This window comes from Podarcis gaigeae (assembly GCF_964106915.1).
Source record: "Podarcis gaigeae genome assembly, chromosome: 3".
Taxonomy (NCBI): domain Eukaryota; kingdom Metazoa; phylum Chordata; class Lepidosauria; order Squamata; family Lacertidae; genus Podarcis; species Podarcis gaigeae.
In genome coordinates this window covers 21,994,600-22,009,911 of record NC_139680.1, presented here as the reverse complement: position 1 = coordinate 22,009,911, position 15,312 = coordinate 21,994,600, and the positions used below count along the sequence as shown (strand labels likewise).

General features: G+C 41.3%; 1 protein-coding gene across 1 annotated transcript in view; it reads left to right on the top strand.

Moving 5' to 3' along the window:
* Positions 1-11,663, top strand: part of MCPH1 (microcephalin 1) — a 107,854-nt gene extending 96,191 nt beyond the window's left edge. Inside the window, exons 12-13 of the mRNA XM_083731749.1 lie at positions 9,427-9,664; positions 10,808-11,663. Of these exons, the coding sequence (XP_083587875.1) occupies positions 9,427-9,664; positions 10,808-10,866 (297 nt within the window). The 3' untranslated portion in view covers positions 10,867-11,663. The remainder of the gene's footprint in view (positions 1-9,426; positions 9,665-10,807) is intronic.
* The last annotated feature ends 3,649 nt before the right edge of the window (positions 11,664-15,312 follow it).

Here is a 15,312-nt window from a genome sequence, read left to right as displayed (position 1 = left end):
TCTCTTTATTTCTTCCCAAAGATTATATAGCCCCATCTATATGCAGTTGTTATTATCATTAATTTAATTTCTTGAGCCTGCCCTATACCCTGAGGTCCCAGGGCAGCTTACAACAAATTAAAATACAAAGAATTGCATTTCTAAGGCTGCTCATATAAGGTCTCAAGTGTATTCCTCTTGTTAGCCCTAAAGCCTGCTACCTATCAGTTTCAGGCGATGACAAATTTTGTATTCTGAACTGATATTTTCCCTCCCCCACTTCCTCCCATGCATCCCACCCATAGTTAGCTAGTATGAGGACCACTCATTTTCATTTGCTTGCCTTTTCACAGCTCCCGACATTTGCAGGAAGCAGATTGATCTTTCTGTTTGGCATGTTTATTAACATGGGCAGGATTCCTGTGCCTGGCAGGGGCTTTGCCTAATAAACCAGGGAGCAGCTCTTGGGTGTGTTCAGCACATATCTCCTCTGCATTGTGGGGCATGTGGAGACGTGGATCAGCCCAGTCCATTCAAATGAATGGGCAAGCCACTTGTGCTTGAAACAGTAAATTGGATTTGATAAAAACAGTACAGGGGGCAATCTTTTTGCGTGCATCAATTGACGCATGGCCACCGATGTGTGGGTCCTTTTGGACCTGGAAGAGGGTGGAATGGATGGGGTGGAACAGGGGCAGAGCAGGCTTGTGCGCACTCTGTCAACATGTGCGGGGGCCAAGAAGGGAACCCCCAGTCAAAATTGTCTCTTGCCTATACTAGGGTTAGGAGGGACGCGGGTGGCGCTGTGGGTAAAACCTCAGCGCCTAGGACTTGCCGATCGCATGGTCGGTGGTTCGAATCCCCGCGGTGGGGTGCGCTCCCGTCGTTCGGTCCCAGCACCTGCCAACCCAGCAGTTCAAAAGCACCCCCGGGTGCAAGTAGATAAATAGGGACCCCTTACCAGCGGGAAGGTAAATGGCGTTCCGTGTGCTGTGCTGGCTCGCCAGATGCAGCTTCGTCACGCTGGCCACGTGACCCGGAAGTGTCTGCGGACAGCGCTGGCTCCCGGCCTCTAGAGTGAGATGAGCGCACAACCCTAGTGTCTGGCAAGACTGGCCTGTATGGACAGGGGTACCTTTACCTTTTATACTAGGGTTGCCATATTTTGAAAAGCAAAATGGAGGACACATTTGCCAGCTTCTACTTTTAGCTATGGATCTCTAGGACGACTCTCATTCTACACACCCATGAAAAAGAGAGCATGTCCTACAAAAAGAGGACATATGGCAACCCGAACTAGCTCAAACAGTGTAACATTCACTCAAATTCAAGTGCTTGAAGGCTCCAGTGCTACAGACACATATCAGTGTCCCTACATTGGGACTTGCTTCTTAATAAATACGTGTAGGGCTATTGCTTTTATAGCCAATTATTTTCTTTTATTTTCCCCTGCTGTGTTATCATTTGACTTCAGAAAAACACATATTTAAACCAGCAGTGTTTTGGTTCCTGAATGTGATAGATTGTAAAATTCAAAACAAAGATATTTGCACATGCTTCCTTGCTTTATGTTTTCAGGTGTCATCTTTCCCAAAAAAGTTAGATTGCTGGGCTTGATATCTTCTTCTTTCATCTATTGATGGTAGGGAAGTGTGTGAGAAAGTTGCTCCTGAGAGAGAAAAAGCTTGTGATCCCTAAAACCACCCAACTCACCCTATCCCTGAAAGGGATTCAAAGACCTTGCATTGTACTAGATCATCTATTAGGAGGGTTCACGTGTTACATTCAACAATAGTTGAACTGTACAAATCAACAAGTATGCACTCTTTCACACAACACTTGAACATTTGTAGAAATGAGTGCAACATGTGAATGAGCTGGTGGTTTTGTAGCAGTAGCGGTTGCAATTGCATTCCCTATAGCTTTGCTTTTAAAAGAATGTGCCCCCAACCGCCACTTAAACCTGAAAGGAAAGTGACAATTTGTTCATACACCATGATTGCAATGTTATTTTTTAATATACTCTACCTTGTATCCCTCCCCCTGGCCAGTTTAGTAAATGCAGTGTTCTGGTTAAAATGACTGACTATAGATCACTCACTCTCTTCCCTTTGGACTCTTCCACTCATCCTCTCAGTATGTTGTTTGTTCCCCCCATGCACCCCCTTTCCTTTCCTTCCTTCCCCTCTGTCTATTGTTTCCCACCTGCTGTGATTTACATCGGTTTGTGTCCCCTGGTATCCTACTGCTGATGCAAGCTTATTTCATTGAGTGGACGCTTCCATCAGTGGAACAGCGAAGGCTGTGATTTTTGCCAATCTACCCTCCACCTGCCACAAATGCTTTCCCGAAGGGCCATCAAACCCTCTGAAGTGGTGGTGCAGAGGGAGAAGGAATCAAACGAAAATCACCTCCATCCCCGTGTATGGGAAATGCATCCAGAAGACAAAAATGTATCGAGGAGCTAGTGATCTGACATGGTTACCCTTCCTGTCTCTGTTCCTTCCCCCTCCCTTGGTCTTGTGAAAATTTTTGATGGTGTGAGAACAGTCTTTAATGTCCCAAGAATGTTGGGAGGAGGCAAAACTGCCTTAATCAGTTTTGGAGGTTAATGCTAGGTACCTTCTTTGATGTTGGACATTGTTTTGAGAAAGTGGGGCGTTGGGAGGGGGTGGCTAATGGATGATCTGCAAGCCACACTGGCTATCTATAAAATCGGACGGTTTGGGCAGAGTTTCTTTGAAGCTCGCGCAGGGGCCAATCGGCCACAGGGCCGTGCAAACTGAGGCTACCTGGGGGAGTCGCTTTGCTGCTTCTTGAGGGCTTGCTTCAATCTTCTCACTCGGTTGTGTATTTTATATCGCTTCTGAACCACCATGCCTTTGGCAAGACCCCTTTGATGGAGACCCCTGCTGCTTCTAAGAGCTTCCTATCAACAGGGTGTTAGAGGCTTTTGTCAACATGATGAAAGATGCCTCTTGGAGCAAAGACCAGTATATGGCCTACTCAGTTCTGTAAGTCGGTGTATCGCGTTTCTGGTGCTGTATAATAAACGGTTTACCTTTATAAAGTGTTCTGGGAGCATCTCTGCCTACTTAAAGCAGAGGTAGCCTATGCCATTGCCTTCAGATGTTGTGGAATGCTGTCAGCCACCATGACTAATGCTCAGGGATGATAGGAGTTAAAGTTCACAACATCTGCAGGGCGCCATGTTGGCTACACCTATTCTAGACCTTCCATATGGCAAAAGTCATTTTCTCTTCAAATTCAATAAGAGAATTCACCAGTGCAGTGTTCTTTCAGATGTTTGCTACGTCTGTGATGAATGATGCTTGTTTTTCTGGACTCTTTAATTAGAGTGTTTCTACATTTGCCAAAGAAAATGTTGGAAGGCAGACAAAAACTGAAAATTATTGATGTAATAGCTTATTTGTAAAGGAAACTGAACTTGTTTGGTATTTTATTGAAACAGGAAGTTCAGCAATCCGTCCGCAGGACTAACAAAAAATTCTCAGGTGCTGGTTGAGTCATCTGTTGTTGAGCGTAATCACATTCTCTCCTGATTTGCTTTTAAAGTTCAGTGCAGTTTTTTAAGGAAGGAAATTAAGCGTGGATTTGTAAATCTGTCTTCTAAGAGCTGCCAGCTGAAATAATTCAGCACTGTAAGCACCATGTTGTATGGATTTCTGCTAGTCCTTTCTGTTTTAATAAATGCCAGGATTCTACAGGTTTTCAAGTTTTTTTGGGGGGTGGAGGTGGAATTGCAAAGAATGCAAGGATTGGCTTTAAACTAGACGTCGAACTTGAAGTTTGAAGCTGGTTCTTAATCCTTTGCCAAAACTCATGTTTATTCATGTTGACCTTGATGCCATTGTTTCCCAACAGCCTCCAGTATTGAAAGACCTGTTCTCATTCGTTGCATGTCACTGTAGATGTAGTTTTAGCAAGAACATCTTTATTCAGAGAAGTAGCTGAATGACTTCAGCCTTTAGCTTTGAATCTGAAAACTTAAGGAAGGTGAACCTATGGTGGCTAAGACCATCCTAAAGCATGAAAAAGTGGGGTATGGAGGTTTTCTAAAAGTTATTTGTAGATTCCCAAGAGGATGGTGTTCCCTTCCCATCACTTATTCTAACATTTGCAGCACAAATGATGCCTGAAATAAAAAGAAAATGTTTGGCACACTACGAGGTACTGTTACGCATCTTAATGGCATCTCGGCTAAAATTAAAGAATAAAGAATGTACCCGGACTGTGCTTTTAATAATTGTAGTTTGTTTTAGATAGAACAGAAGGTCTAGCATAATGAGTATTTTTGGTTAATAAAACAAAGCACAGCTCTTAATGTAGTATTCCATTTATGATGAACTTTGGGAAAGAAATCTTTGGGGAGCATGTTTGCCAGGCTTTCGCTTTCAACAATCTCTCTGATAACTGTTATTATTGGAATAAAAGCTCTTTCAGTTTCAGTGCACCACAGTAATAAACAAACATACAAATGTTGTGCGGTAAGGCAAAGGCAACACTGAAAAGACCAAAAAAAGAGGGTTTCTTCATTAGAGAGAAGCTCCCTCACATTCGCCATACGAATTCTGAATTCATATATAGCTTTTAGAAAATCACTTTCATCTAGAATATAGGCACACGTACTTCCTTCTGGTAGAAATTGTATTTGCTATGCAGGAAAAAGTGATTCAGACATTTTCAATATGAAATTGAAAATTTGCCAGACAATAGATTCGTCTGCCAAACACTTTCGCAAAGCATTCCCACTGGAAGGTTGTATTTCAGACAATTATTGAAATTAGCTTTTCTTATCAGTGTGTGAGTATTAAGGCTTATCTTGCAACATACAGCGGAAAGGCACATTTTAGTTAAATTGTCCGTGCTCTAGTTTGTGCTCCGTCCCCTTTTTTCTAGGGCATGGAACATACTTGAATGATACAAGCAAAGAGAGGCAATAACTAAGCAGGAAATATACTTAATATAGCACATTAGTTTTCGACTGGTAATGGAAAAATGGTGGAACAGCACTCTTGTCTTCCCTGAATTTCTTATTTGTGAATTTAGTTTGTATACACCATGACTCAAGACTTTATTAAGTGTTATATAATAGATGCTGAAGTAATCTCACAGCTTTACATTCTAGAACTGTAATATGTGAGTTGCTTAAGATTATCTGGATGTGCATGAGAGTGGCGGGCCTTTTTGAAAGAACCTTTAAAAGGGTAAAAGAGTTTTGGGAGCTAATTTATAATGAACTGAAAAAAATGTTTAAAAGCACCTTTCCAAAAACAAAAAAACAGAGTCCTTTTTATTGGTGATCACTCAGATGGAAATTCCCAGGTGTCAAAAAAGGTTATTTATGTATGCCACTATGGCGGCCCGTGTTTTGTTAGCCCCAGAATGGAAAATGAGTGAGGTCCCAACCAAAGAAGAATGGCAACTTAAACTGATGGTATACGTGCAGCTTGCAGATCTAACTTATAGAATAAGAGACCAAGAAGAACATTTGTTTAAAGAATATAGGAAAATGTTTATTGAATATATGGGGGGGGGGAATTGTGTACATTCGAAAACGTGGGCAGCATTAAGATAAATTCTACAGTGTAAATAAGTTTTGATGGAATACTCAATGGTTTGGTTTATATAAAATATGCAGGGATTTATGCAATGCAAAATGAACCATGGAAAGAGAAGAAGGGGAGTCAGTGATACTTTAAGGTTGTTAAAATGAATATTCTAAATTGTAAAACAGAAAATTTAATGAAAATTTTATACACACACACACACACAGTGGTGGGCCTTTTTGTATTGGACTCATTTGGGAACGTCTTACCAACCCAAGTTGGTAAACGACACTCCTTCTCACCAAGGATACCTGTGGCTTCAGTAACCGAGCTAAATCCAGATACACCCTCACATTACGCATTTGCTTCTTTGGGGAGAGCGCAACCCTATCCAGGGAACTGGGAAGCACTCACCCCTGAGCCTCCATTTTGCCAGGATTAAGTATTTTTGCCGACATCCACCCCAGCAAGTTCTGGCTGAAACACTACTCTGGAGTTAGTGTTGCAGGAGGAGGGGAGACTGGCAAAAATCACATGGCTTGATGGGGCATTGGAAACGTCAAAGTGTCCAGCAAGCAAATCACAGAGAAGGTCTCTGAAGTGTCCCATCTTTCTTTCTGTCTCTTTTGTAATTTGTGATGGCCTTCATCATGCATGTAAAACATGCACAATAATAATTTTGGGTATCATACATAGAATATCATACAAACAAAAAGTTGGCCTGATTTTCAGTCTGTGAGTATGCTACTGAAAATGATGCTATTTCACAAGTCACTTCCCTGGTCACATTGGAATGACCACCAGAAAGGATGCTACAAGTTGAAAGAGGGTTGGTGGTGGTGGTTGTTGTTTTCAAAATTATAAACTTAGGTATGTATGGGCAAGTGGACTCGTAACTTCCATGGGCATTTAATTTTGCATGTGTTTTTTTGAACTGGGTAGAGGGCACCTCACAGGAAACTAGACTTTTCTGTCTGGATTTTCAATTTTTTAAATATGGCAGCCCTAGCAAACCTACTCTTGTTGATGTCACCTTTTCAGGTGTTCATAGTAGGTGCAATATGGGAAAGGGAGCCTCATGCCCTGACATACAGGTATTCATTAACATGTGTGTGAGAGTTCTCAGAGCTAGAAGAATGGAAGTAGTTTAAAACACTAACCTAAACCGTATTTTTCGCTCTATAAGACGCACCCGACCATAAGACGCACCTAGTTTTTAGAGGAGGGAAACAAGAAACAAGAAAGCAACGCAAAGCCTCCTGAGCAAAGAGGGAGGCGTGCTCCCTCTTCGCTCAAGAGCATCTATGCGCACCAATCCCTCTTGCTCTTCTGGCTTCAGGGATAGCTGCTCAGCCTGCATTCGCTCCATAAGACGCACACACATTTCCCCTTACTTTTTAGGAGGGGGAAAGTGTGTCTTACAGAGCGAAAAATACGGTACTTGATTGCTGCTCCATTGATTTAATGGCGCAAGGAAGCATACATTTTGATTGCTTTTAAATGTGAACAGTTTCTGTAGAAACTGAAGTGCCGTGTCTCTTTCAAAGAATCTGATTGCCAATTCCAGTTTCAAATGGACAACTCGCTCCATAGGCTCTGTTCATAATCTCAGCACTAGCTATTCCAGCTGTGCAGCATGTAAGTATTTAAATGCACAACAGCCCTTGACATCATGGTTTAGAACTTTTCCTCTCTGGCATTTCCTGATTTTACATCTTTATTGTGAAACATAAAATAGAAGCCATTTCTTTTTCCTTGTTCAATTTCCTTGTCTACTCGAGTACATTGCCAGTACCACTGGAACCACTGTGAAAACAAAATGACTTTTTGTTACGACCACAACAAATAAAAGCTTTCAGGAACAATGTTGAACAAGCCGGAATACAGCAGGCCCTTTAAATCATGTCCTCCAAAATGTGTAAAACAGCAGGATTACAAAGCAAGTTACATTGTGTGTGTGTTCTTTCTAACAAACTCTGGCTCTTGCTGGCTTTTAACATAAACAGAGCTTGTCACTTCTAATCAGCTTCAGGTTGGAAGCTTTAGCGCCGCAAAAGCGATGGGACAATTTTAGCACAATCTAGTTTGATTATTAATTTTAGATAAAGCAAAGCTAGATTAATGTTTTATTTCTCTTGGATTTTGCTGATTAGCCTAAATGTCTCTAAAGGCAGAGAAATGCTATTTCGAATAATTGAAAAGTGTATAAATTGTATTTATCCTGAGGAGGTTCTAACATTTTAAAGAGTGTGTACGTTGTCCATGTTAACTTATGTGTTTAACTCGGGGTTGGAAAACCTATGACTCTCCAGTTGTTTTTGAACTTCAGCTCCCAACACCACCGGCAGCCACCAATCATCACAACATCTGGAGGGCTACCCCGTTAACCGTTTAACCAAGTCACTTTGTATTTTCACGGATAAACATTTTTCACTTTTGTTAAAGTCGTTGTAGAGACCTCCCTTTGGCAACTTGGTGCCCTCCAGAAGTTTTGGGCTGCTCATTAGGCCATAACTCTCATTAGGCCAAACCAGCATGGCTGATGCCCGAAAGGGTGGAATAGATTTAGTGCATACATCACTCTATCAATATCTTAACCACAGCTTCAAGGTCAGACTCATGTGCCTTCTCTGTATCCTCTCTCTGGTATGAATTCCAACTCCCTTCCCAGCCTGTAGCTCACTATAATACGTGCACTAGTACTAACCATGGTTTATATACTAACAAGTATTCCCAGTATAGTATCTCAGGGCATTATGCATGGTTCTTTGCCTCTTTTTCAAAATATAGTCCGGCCCCCCACAAGGTCTGAGGGACAGTGGACCGGCCCCTTGCTGAAAAAGTTTGCTGACCCCTGACTAACACATTAGCTCCATCCACCTAAGGAATTTGTTAGCATCTGTGTTGTATTTGCATTGCAAATGTATTTCACAAAGAATAAATGGTATTGGGTAAGAAGTTGGCAGTTGGTTATTCTCTTGGTTGATTCTTTGACTCAGAACCTGGGAGTGTGGCGACTTCGACACTACCTGGAGGTTTGTGAGGAGAGGCAAGCTGTGGGTTAATAACTTGTGCACAGTTGTGATGGAGTTTTGAAAACAAAAAGGACTAAACCCTCTCTTGGGTTCAAGGGAGAGAAACACATTGTATTCATTCATATATATATATATATATATATATATATATATATGAAGAATACTTGTTGCTCAACTGTTGCCAACCTGACAAGTAAAGATTTATCTTCAAGTCTTGTGTAAGGTATCTATTTTATCACAAATAGCTAACAGAATTCACTTTTCATGCCACACTAAATCTGTTGGCCTGGGATTCAGTTTATCCAAAGCCCACCCTCCTCCCTGAGCACTTTCCTAGACTGAATCCCTTAACTAACCAGCCTAAAGCAGGTTTTTGGGAAAGTGGTAGATCATTCGCTGCTTAACTCTCCAGCCTCCGCTTCACTTAGGAATGTTCTGTACGGCCACAATCCTATCTTACCTGGGGGTAAAATTCATCAAGTGCAGGGGAGTATACTCCTGAGCAAACACATATTGTACTTATTTATTTATTTATTTATTTATTTTAAAAAGAGGGCATTTTGGTTCATTTAAATAAATATTGCTGTGTGTAAAATATTTTTTTAAAAAATGGGTTGATTAATATCAATGTTGTCCTGACTTTGTTTTCTAAAAACAAAGTCCTATGGATCTCTTCTAGTCTTAGGTATGAGACTTTGGTATATAACTATCGCACTTATATCTCGGTTAGCTTTAACTCTAAGACTCTGCATTGGTAGACTTCATGTGCACGTGAGCTGTTATGCGCAAAATTCAATTTCTAAAGAGTGCATCAGAATAGTTCCTTTTTTCTCTTCAAACAGATCTGCAGATTTCAGCGCTACCTTCCAAATAGAGAAGTTCACCAGAAACTCTTTTCAAATCATCCTGCAATGTTCATATCTCCTGCTAGTCAACCACCCTATAAGAAACTATGTGAGCTGGTGCAGCTTTGTGGGGGAAAAGTGTGCAAAACTCCCCGTCAGGCTAAAATCTGCATTGGAGAATACAGGGTTAGAAATAATATGGACATACAGTGTTTATCCGAAAAATGGATTCTAGGTAAGTGATCTGATTATTACTTTTTAACATAAAACCATAGCTGTACGTGCACTTAAACGTAAGCAAATCTGCACATCATCCACTCCCATGTTAACATGCCAGTATACAATACACACATAGAGCTGTCTCACAAAACTAGTTCTTCCTATGCACAAGAAATGATGATTCCTGCTCATCAATCGCACACAAGTCCTCCATAATTTAAGGGAAATGTGAATGTGTGAACTTGACAGTGCATAAATATTGCTTTTCTTATTTCAATATCCATAGTCAAACACCTTCCATTTTCTTTGTGCATAAAATTTCCTCTGACTATATCCACATAACGCTTCAGCCCACAACGACATTTCCCCATCTGATCACACATGTGTGTGTGGCAAAGAAGAAGCCATGCCTGCTGGCACTTAGGGAAAACTGACTGTGTGACCCAACTGCTGCTATTTGAACTGCCTACCAGTCTAGTTGGGATGCGGGTGGCGCTGTGGTCTAAACCACAGAGCCTAGGGCTTAACGATCAGAAGGTTGGTGGTTCGAATCCCCGCGATGGGTTGAACTCCCGTTGTTTGGTCCCAGCTCCTGCCCACCTAGCAGTTCGAAAGCACGTCAAAGTGTAAGTGATAAATAGGTACCACTCTAGCAGGAAGGTAAACGCCGTTTCCGTGTGCTGCTCCGGTTCGCCAGAAGCGGCTTAGTCATGCTGGCCACATGACCCGGAAGCTGTCTTCGGACAAACGCCAGCTCCCTTGGCCTATAGAGTGAGATGAGCGCGCAACCCCAGAATCGTCTGCGACTGTACCTAACGGTCAGGGGTACCTTTACCTTTAACTTACCAGTCTAGCTGCATCACTGAACCTGCCTATCCCTACGCATTTATGTGCATGGAAATTATGAGTGGGCCTTACACTGTTCCACTTTCTTCTGTGTGTATAAAAGAATATTCAGACTGAGGAATCCTACAGTTATCTGAATGCAGGATCTCCTTTTAGCTCAGTCTTGAACCTACTAGGCCAGGTGGGTTCAACATCCAGGCTGAAAGGTGATTCTCCCATTCGGTGTGCAAATAGATCTCCCAGTTTAGTGTCTGCTTCTATGCAAATCTGTTGGTCCGCTCTAAATAATATCCTTCATTTCCCATCCCCACAGATTCAGTCACACAGAACAAGATCTGTCCGCCTGAAAACTACAAATTTCAGAGTAAGTAAACAACACCAGAATCTTTGGACTTCATCTAGCAAACCGAGCAATAAATACTTCCCACTTCATAAATGTAATGAAACATGCTTACTTTTTTTAAAAAAAATGCAAGAACCTTCAACGTTGAAGTGGCAAAGGACATCTAAGCCCTACACTCAGTCTGTCCAAAGATATGTGAATGAGCATCACACAGATGTAAAGCCAAACAGCAATTTGGTTTCACAACCATGTTAGCGTCACAAACGCTACAGTGGGCTGCAAATAGATACTTTTGTTTATGAAATCAAAGCCTATAAAACATGAAGATGGGGTAGATGAATTTCTAACTTTGCCAGTATTTTTGCTCTTTATGCATATAAAGTTTTATTTGCTCTTTTCATACAAATGGCAATAGAAGACTCTCTGCAAACGAGGAACCACCTTTTACAGACAAGCATATGAACCCCTTTATTAGGAAACTTGCTGCCAAGATAGCAATATATCATGGACTGAAATAGAAATAAATAAAAAGTGGCATGTGAACACATGGTTCCCAGTAAAGAGCAGAATATGATATCAAAAATTATTCTTAAAAGTTTGTGTATCATGATCTCCTAGCCCTCTCATAAATGTTTTATGCACAAAAACCTGTCATCACTAATTTATGTAACCCAACATACCAAATTGATTTTCTCATAAGTTGTCTTGAAATGAAATTTCAAGTCATGTACAGTGCAACCTCCTGGGACAAATGTTCATTTTTATTAGGTGCATATGTAACAGACTTTACAGTGGGAGAATAATAAAGATATTTACAACAAACGTATTTAAATGACGGAGACTGGTCGTCTTTGCTTTAAAAAGACATTTTCTACTCACTCGATAGCTCTGTCAGGTTTTATGCATGCAGCTTCTTTGTTAAACAGCTCTGATTTTAGCCAAATGCAGGAACATTTGACAAATTGGGAGTCACCAGAGTTTACACTGTTGGCACATGAGTGAAGAGCTTTTCTAATATATATGCAGTGGTACCTGGGGTTAAGAACTAAATTTGTTCTGGAGGTCTGTTCTTAACCTGAAACTGTTCTTAACCCGAGGTATCACTTTAGCTAATGGGGCCTGCTGTGCAGCCGCCGTATGATTTCTGTTCTCATCCTAAAGCAAAGTTCTTAACCTGAGGTACTGTTTCTGGGTTAGTAGAGTCTGTAACCTGAAGCGTCTGCAACCTGAAACATCTGTAACCCAAGGTACCACTGTATATATTTGCAAAGATACTCAGAGATCCTTACAAATAAAAATCTCCTCCTGTAGGGAATACTTGGCCCATTTCACACATCGCACAGCAAGAAAACAGGTTTGCTGCCAAGCATACAAGGTGCTTTAGCCAATCTTAACTCCGTATTGACTGCATCTGTGTAACTCATGCGTGTTTAAAAATACTGGTTTGTTGCATTCACACTTTCGCATCCTTAAAAATGCAGTATATGAAAAGGTTCTTGGTTCTCTCCTGTAGATGGAGAAATTTGTGGAAACATTAATCCAGAATGCATAATCTTGTCACCCTCTTCTGTGCTTCAATGGGAGGGGGGCACTACAGTGGAAAGCAATATTAAGGAATGTTCTTTGGCTACAACTCTCATCCATCATGGGCCATGCTGGTTGGGATGGGTGTTTTGGCTAAGTGTAGTATCTGTTCTTATCAGTTTAATGCTTGCTGGGATGGTGGGAGTTGGTGTCCAATAACCTCTCAAGAACCACAGGTTTTCCATCCCTGCAGTACAGCGTAGGACCTAGCGTAGGATCAAGCAGTTGGTCACTTACCTTTCCCACCCTGACCTGGCCACAGTAATCCATGCGATGATCACCTCCAGACTTGACTACTGTAATTCGCTCTACGCGGGGCTGCCCTTGAAGCTGTCCCAGAAACTCCAGAGGTGCAGAATGCTGCAGTGAGGCTCCTCACAGGGTTTCTGCTATGGGAGCATATTCACCCAGTGCTTTTCCAGCTGCACTGGCTCCCAGTGGAGTACAGGGTCAGGCTTAAGGTGCTGGTTTTGACCTTTAAAGCCCTTTACAGCCTAGGACCCTTGTACCTACGGAACCGGTATGCCCCACGGAGGACCTTAAGGTCCATAAATAGCAATAACCTAGAGGTCCCAGTCCCTAAGGAAGTCAAATTAGCCTCAACCAGAGCCAGGGCCTTTTCAACACTGGCTCCGGCCTGGTGGAACGCTCTGTCTCATGAGACCAGGGCCCTGCAGGATCTGATTTCTTTCCGCAAGGCCTGTAAGGCAGAGTTGTTCCACCTGGCCTTTGGCTTGGAATCAGCTTGATCCCCTTCCCCTCTATCTTTTTTCCTCTCTCCTTCTGTGATGGAACTCCTATTTGGGGACTTCCTTGGCTTTTTTTATGGCCCACGTAGGACCAGTCTGGATAGTTGGCCTTGGTGAAGATTTAATGTTTTCATCCCCAAAAAATTTTTGATTTGAGTTTCTACTGAAAAGAGGCTGCATTTTAATGTTGTATTTAAATCTGTTTTTAAGTTGTATTTCAATCAATTGTTTTATATCTGGCCCTGAGCCCGGTCTTGGCTGAGGAGGGCGGGGTATAAATAAAATTTATTATTATTAGAGGAATCCTGAATCAGTATTGGGGTCTGTGGAGTGAGAGAAGCATAGCTATTGACCAGCACTCTGAGCCAATTCCCCAAAGCTGTCAGAGCATCCCCATTTCCCAAAAGCTGACAGAGCTTTGCATCAATAGAACACTTCATCAAGAAGTATGGCAAGGGATTTCAGTAGAGCAGAGCTGTCTACCTGTGCCTAGGCTGCCTTTTTGTAGGATGTTGCATTAGATTATGTTTGTATCACTGCTGCTTGCTCGAATGACAAAAGTGGGATATCGGAATCCAGTGGTAAGATCTACCAGGTTATAGATACCTTTCTGAATGTTTTCCAAATATGTTTGCTCAGTGCTTTTTTCTGGGGCAGGGGTGTTACACGGGGGTACACATACCCCTAAATATTTTGTGAATCTAAGTTTGGCCTCATTAAGGAGCAGTATTTCGATGAGTAGGAAAATGAGAGTGTCCCTAAACATATTTTTAGAAAAAATGCATTGGGTTGCTTTACATGTCACATATATATTCTTGCCATGGCAGTAGGATTTCAGTGCTATCATCAAGAGACATTAAGGTTATTACAACCCAGCACTTAAATATCATTCCCTGGATGAACATCATTCAAACACAGGTCAATGTTTGCAGAAATTCAAATAATTTCAATATATATTAGCATGTGGACTGCATGTAGCTGGTTTGGAGTCAAGGTTTTGCGGGTCCCAATAGCATTTACAGCTTTCAGTTTCTGGGGAAGGGAAAGCTTCTCTTTTTACAGTTCACATTTGGAGTCTGCCTACATGGCCAGGAGAAGGAAACTTCCATCACTCACCTTTCCTTATGAAGACCATTATTTCCAAGTACCTATTTCCATTTTCTCTACATTATACTACTATTTGGGTTCATGAAGTTCAATAAGATATATAAGGAGTGCACTAAAATATGGCTTTGCAACATAATCTTGATACCAAAAATAAAACTCGTTTTTTCTGTTCAAAGCAATTATTATTATTTATTTCATAAGAATAAGAATACATTTATTGTCGTTGTACAACCTGTGTACAATGAAATTAAACAAGCCTCCCTCCCCCCGCCCCCAACACTCAACCTCTTATCAAACAACACACCACCTGGCAAGTCAATTTCACTATGTTACCGTATTTTTCGTTCAACAGCCTAACAGCCCACGGATAGAAGCTATTTTTTAGCCTGTTGGTACGGCTGGTTATACTTCATTATATCTCATTTCTATACTGCTTTATATTTTAAGGAAATAAAGCTCAAAGAAAGCTACATTAAAATGTCAAATAAAGCCATCCAGAATAAAACAGTACAGAAGAAAGTCAAATATAAAGTATAAATTGGGACTCTCCTGAAATAAACTTCTATATAGGTATCTCCTAACAAGCATATGTAGGATGTCAGACATGAGAGGAAATGCTACTTCTCTGCAGAAGGGATTATTTTATTGTTTCTTAAATAAATGGCACTGTTTCCTGACCTTTTAATTCCCCGTAACTGTTTTCCATAAAATATCACAAGAAGCAGAAGGTATTAATACTTAACCTTCCACCTAATCGGGCTTCCTGAACTGAAACAACTGTTCTGCGAAGACAGTGTTCTAAATGCCTCAATCCATACATTGTACTGAGGTCCTTTTCATCATAAAGAATAACTTCCTTCCATTCACAGCAGCTAGTAATAATGATAATGAGCTTGCCTGGGGATGTTTGATGGCAAGGCTGACACTAATAAGTGGGTGGAGCTGTCATCTCATTTGTGGCGCAGGGTTTTTCCGTTATAGAGGCCCCCAGGCAGCACATATCATGGATAACAAGCTAGTAAATGACTCTTTTAC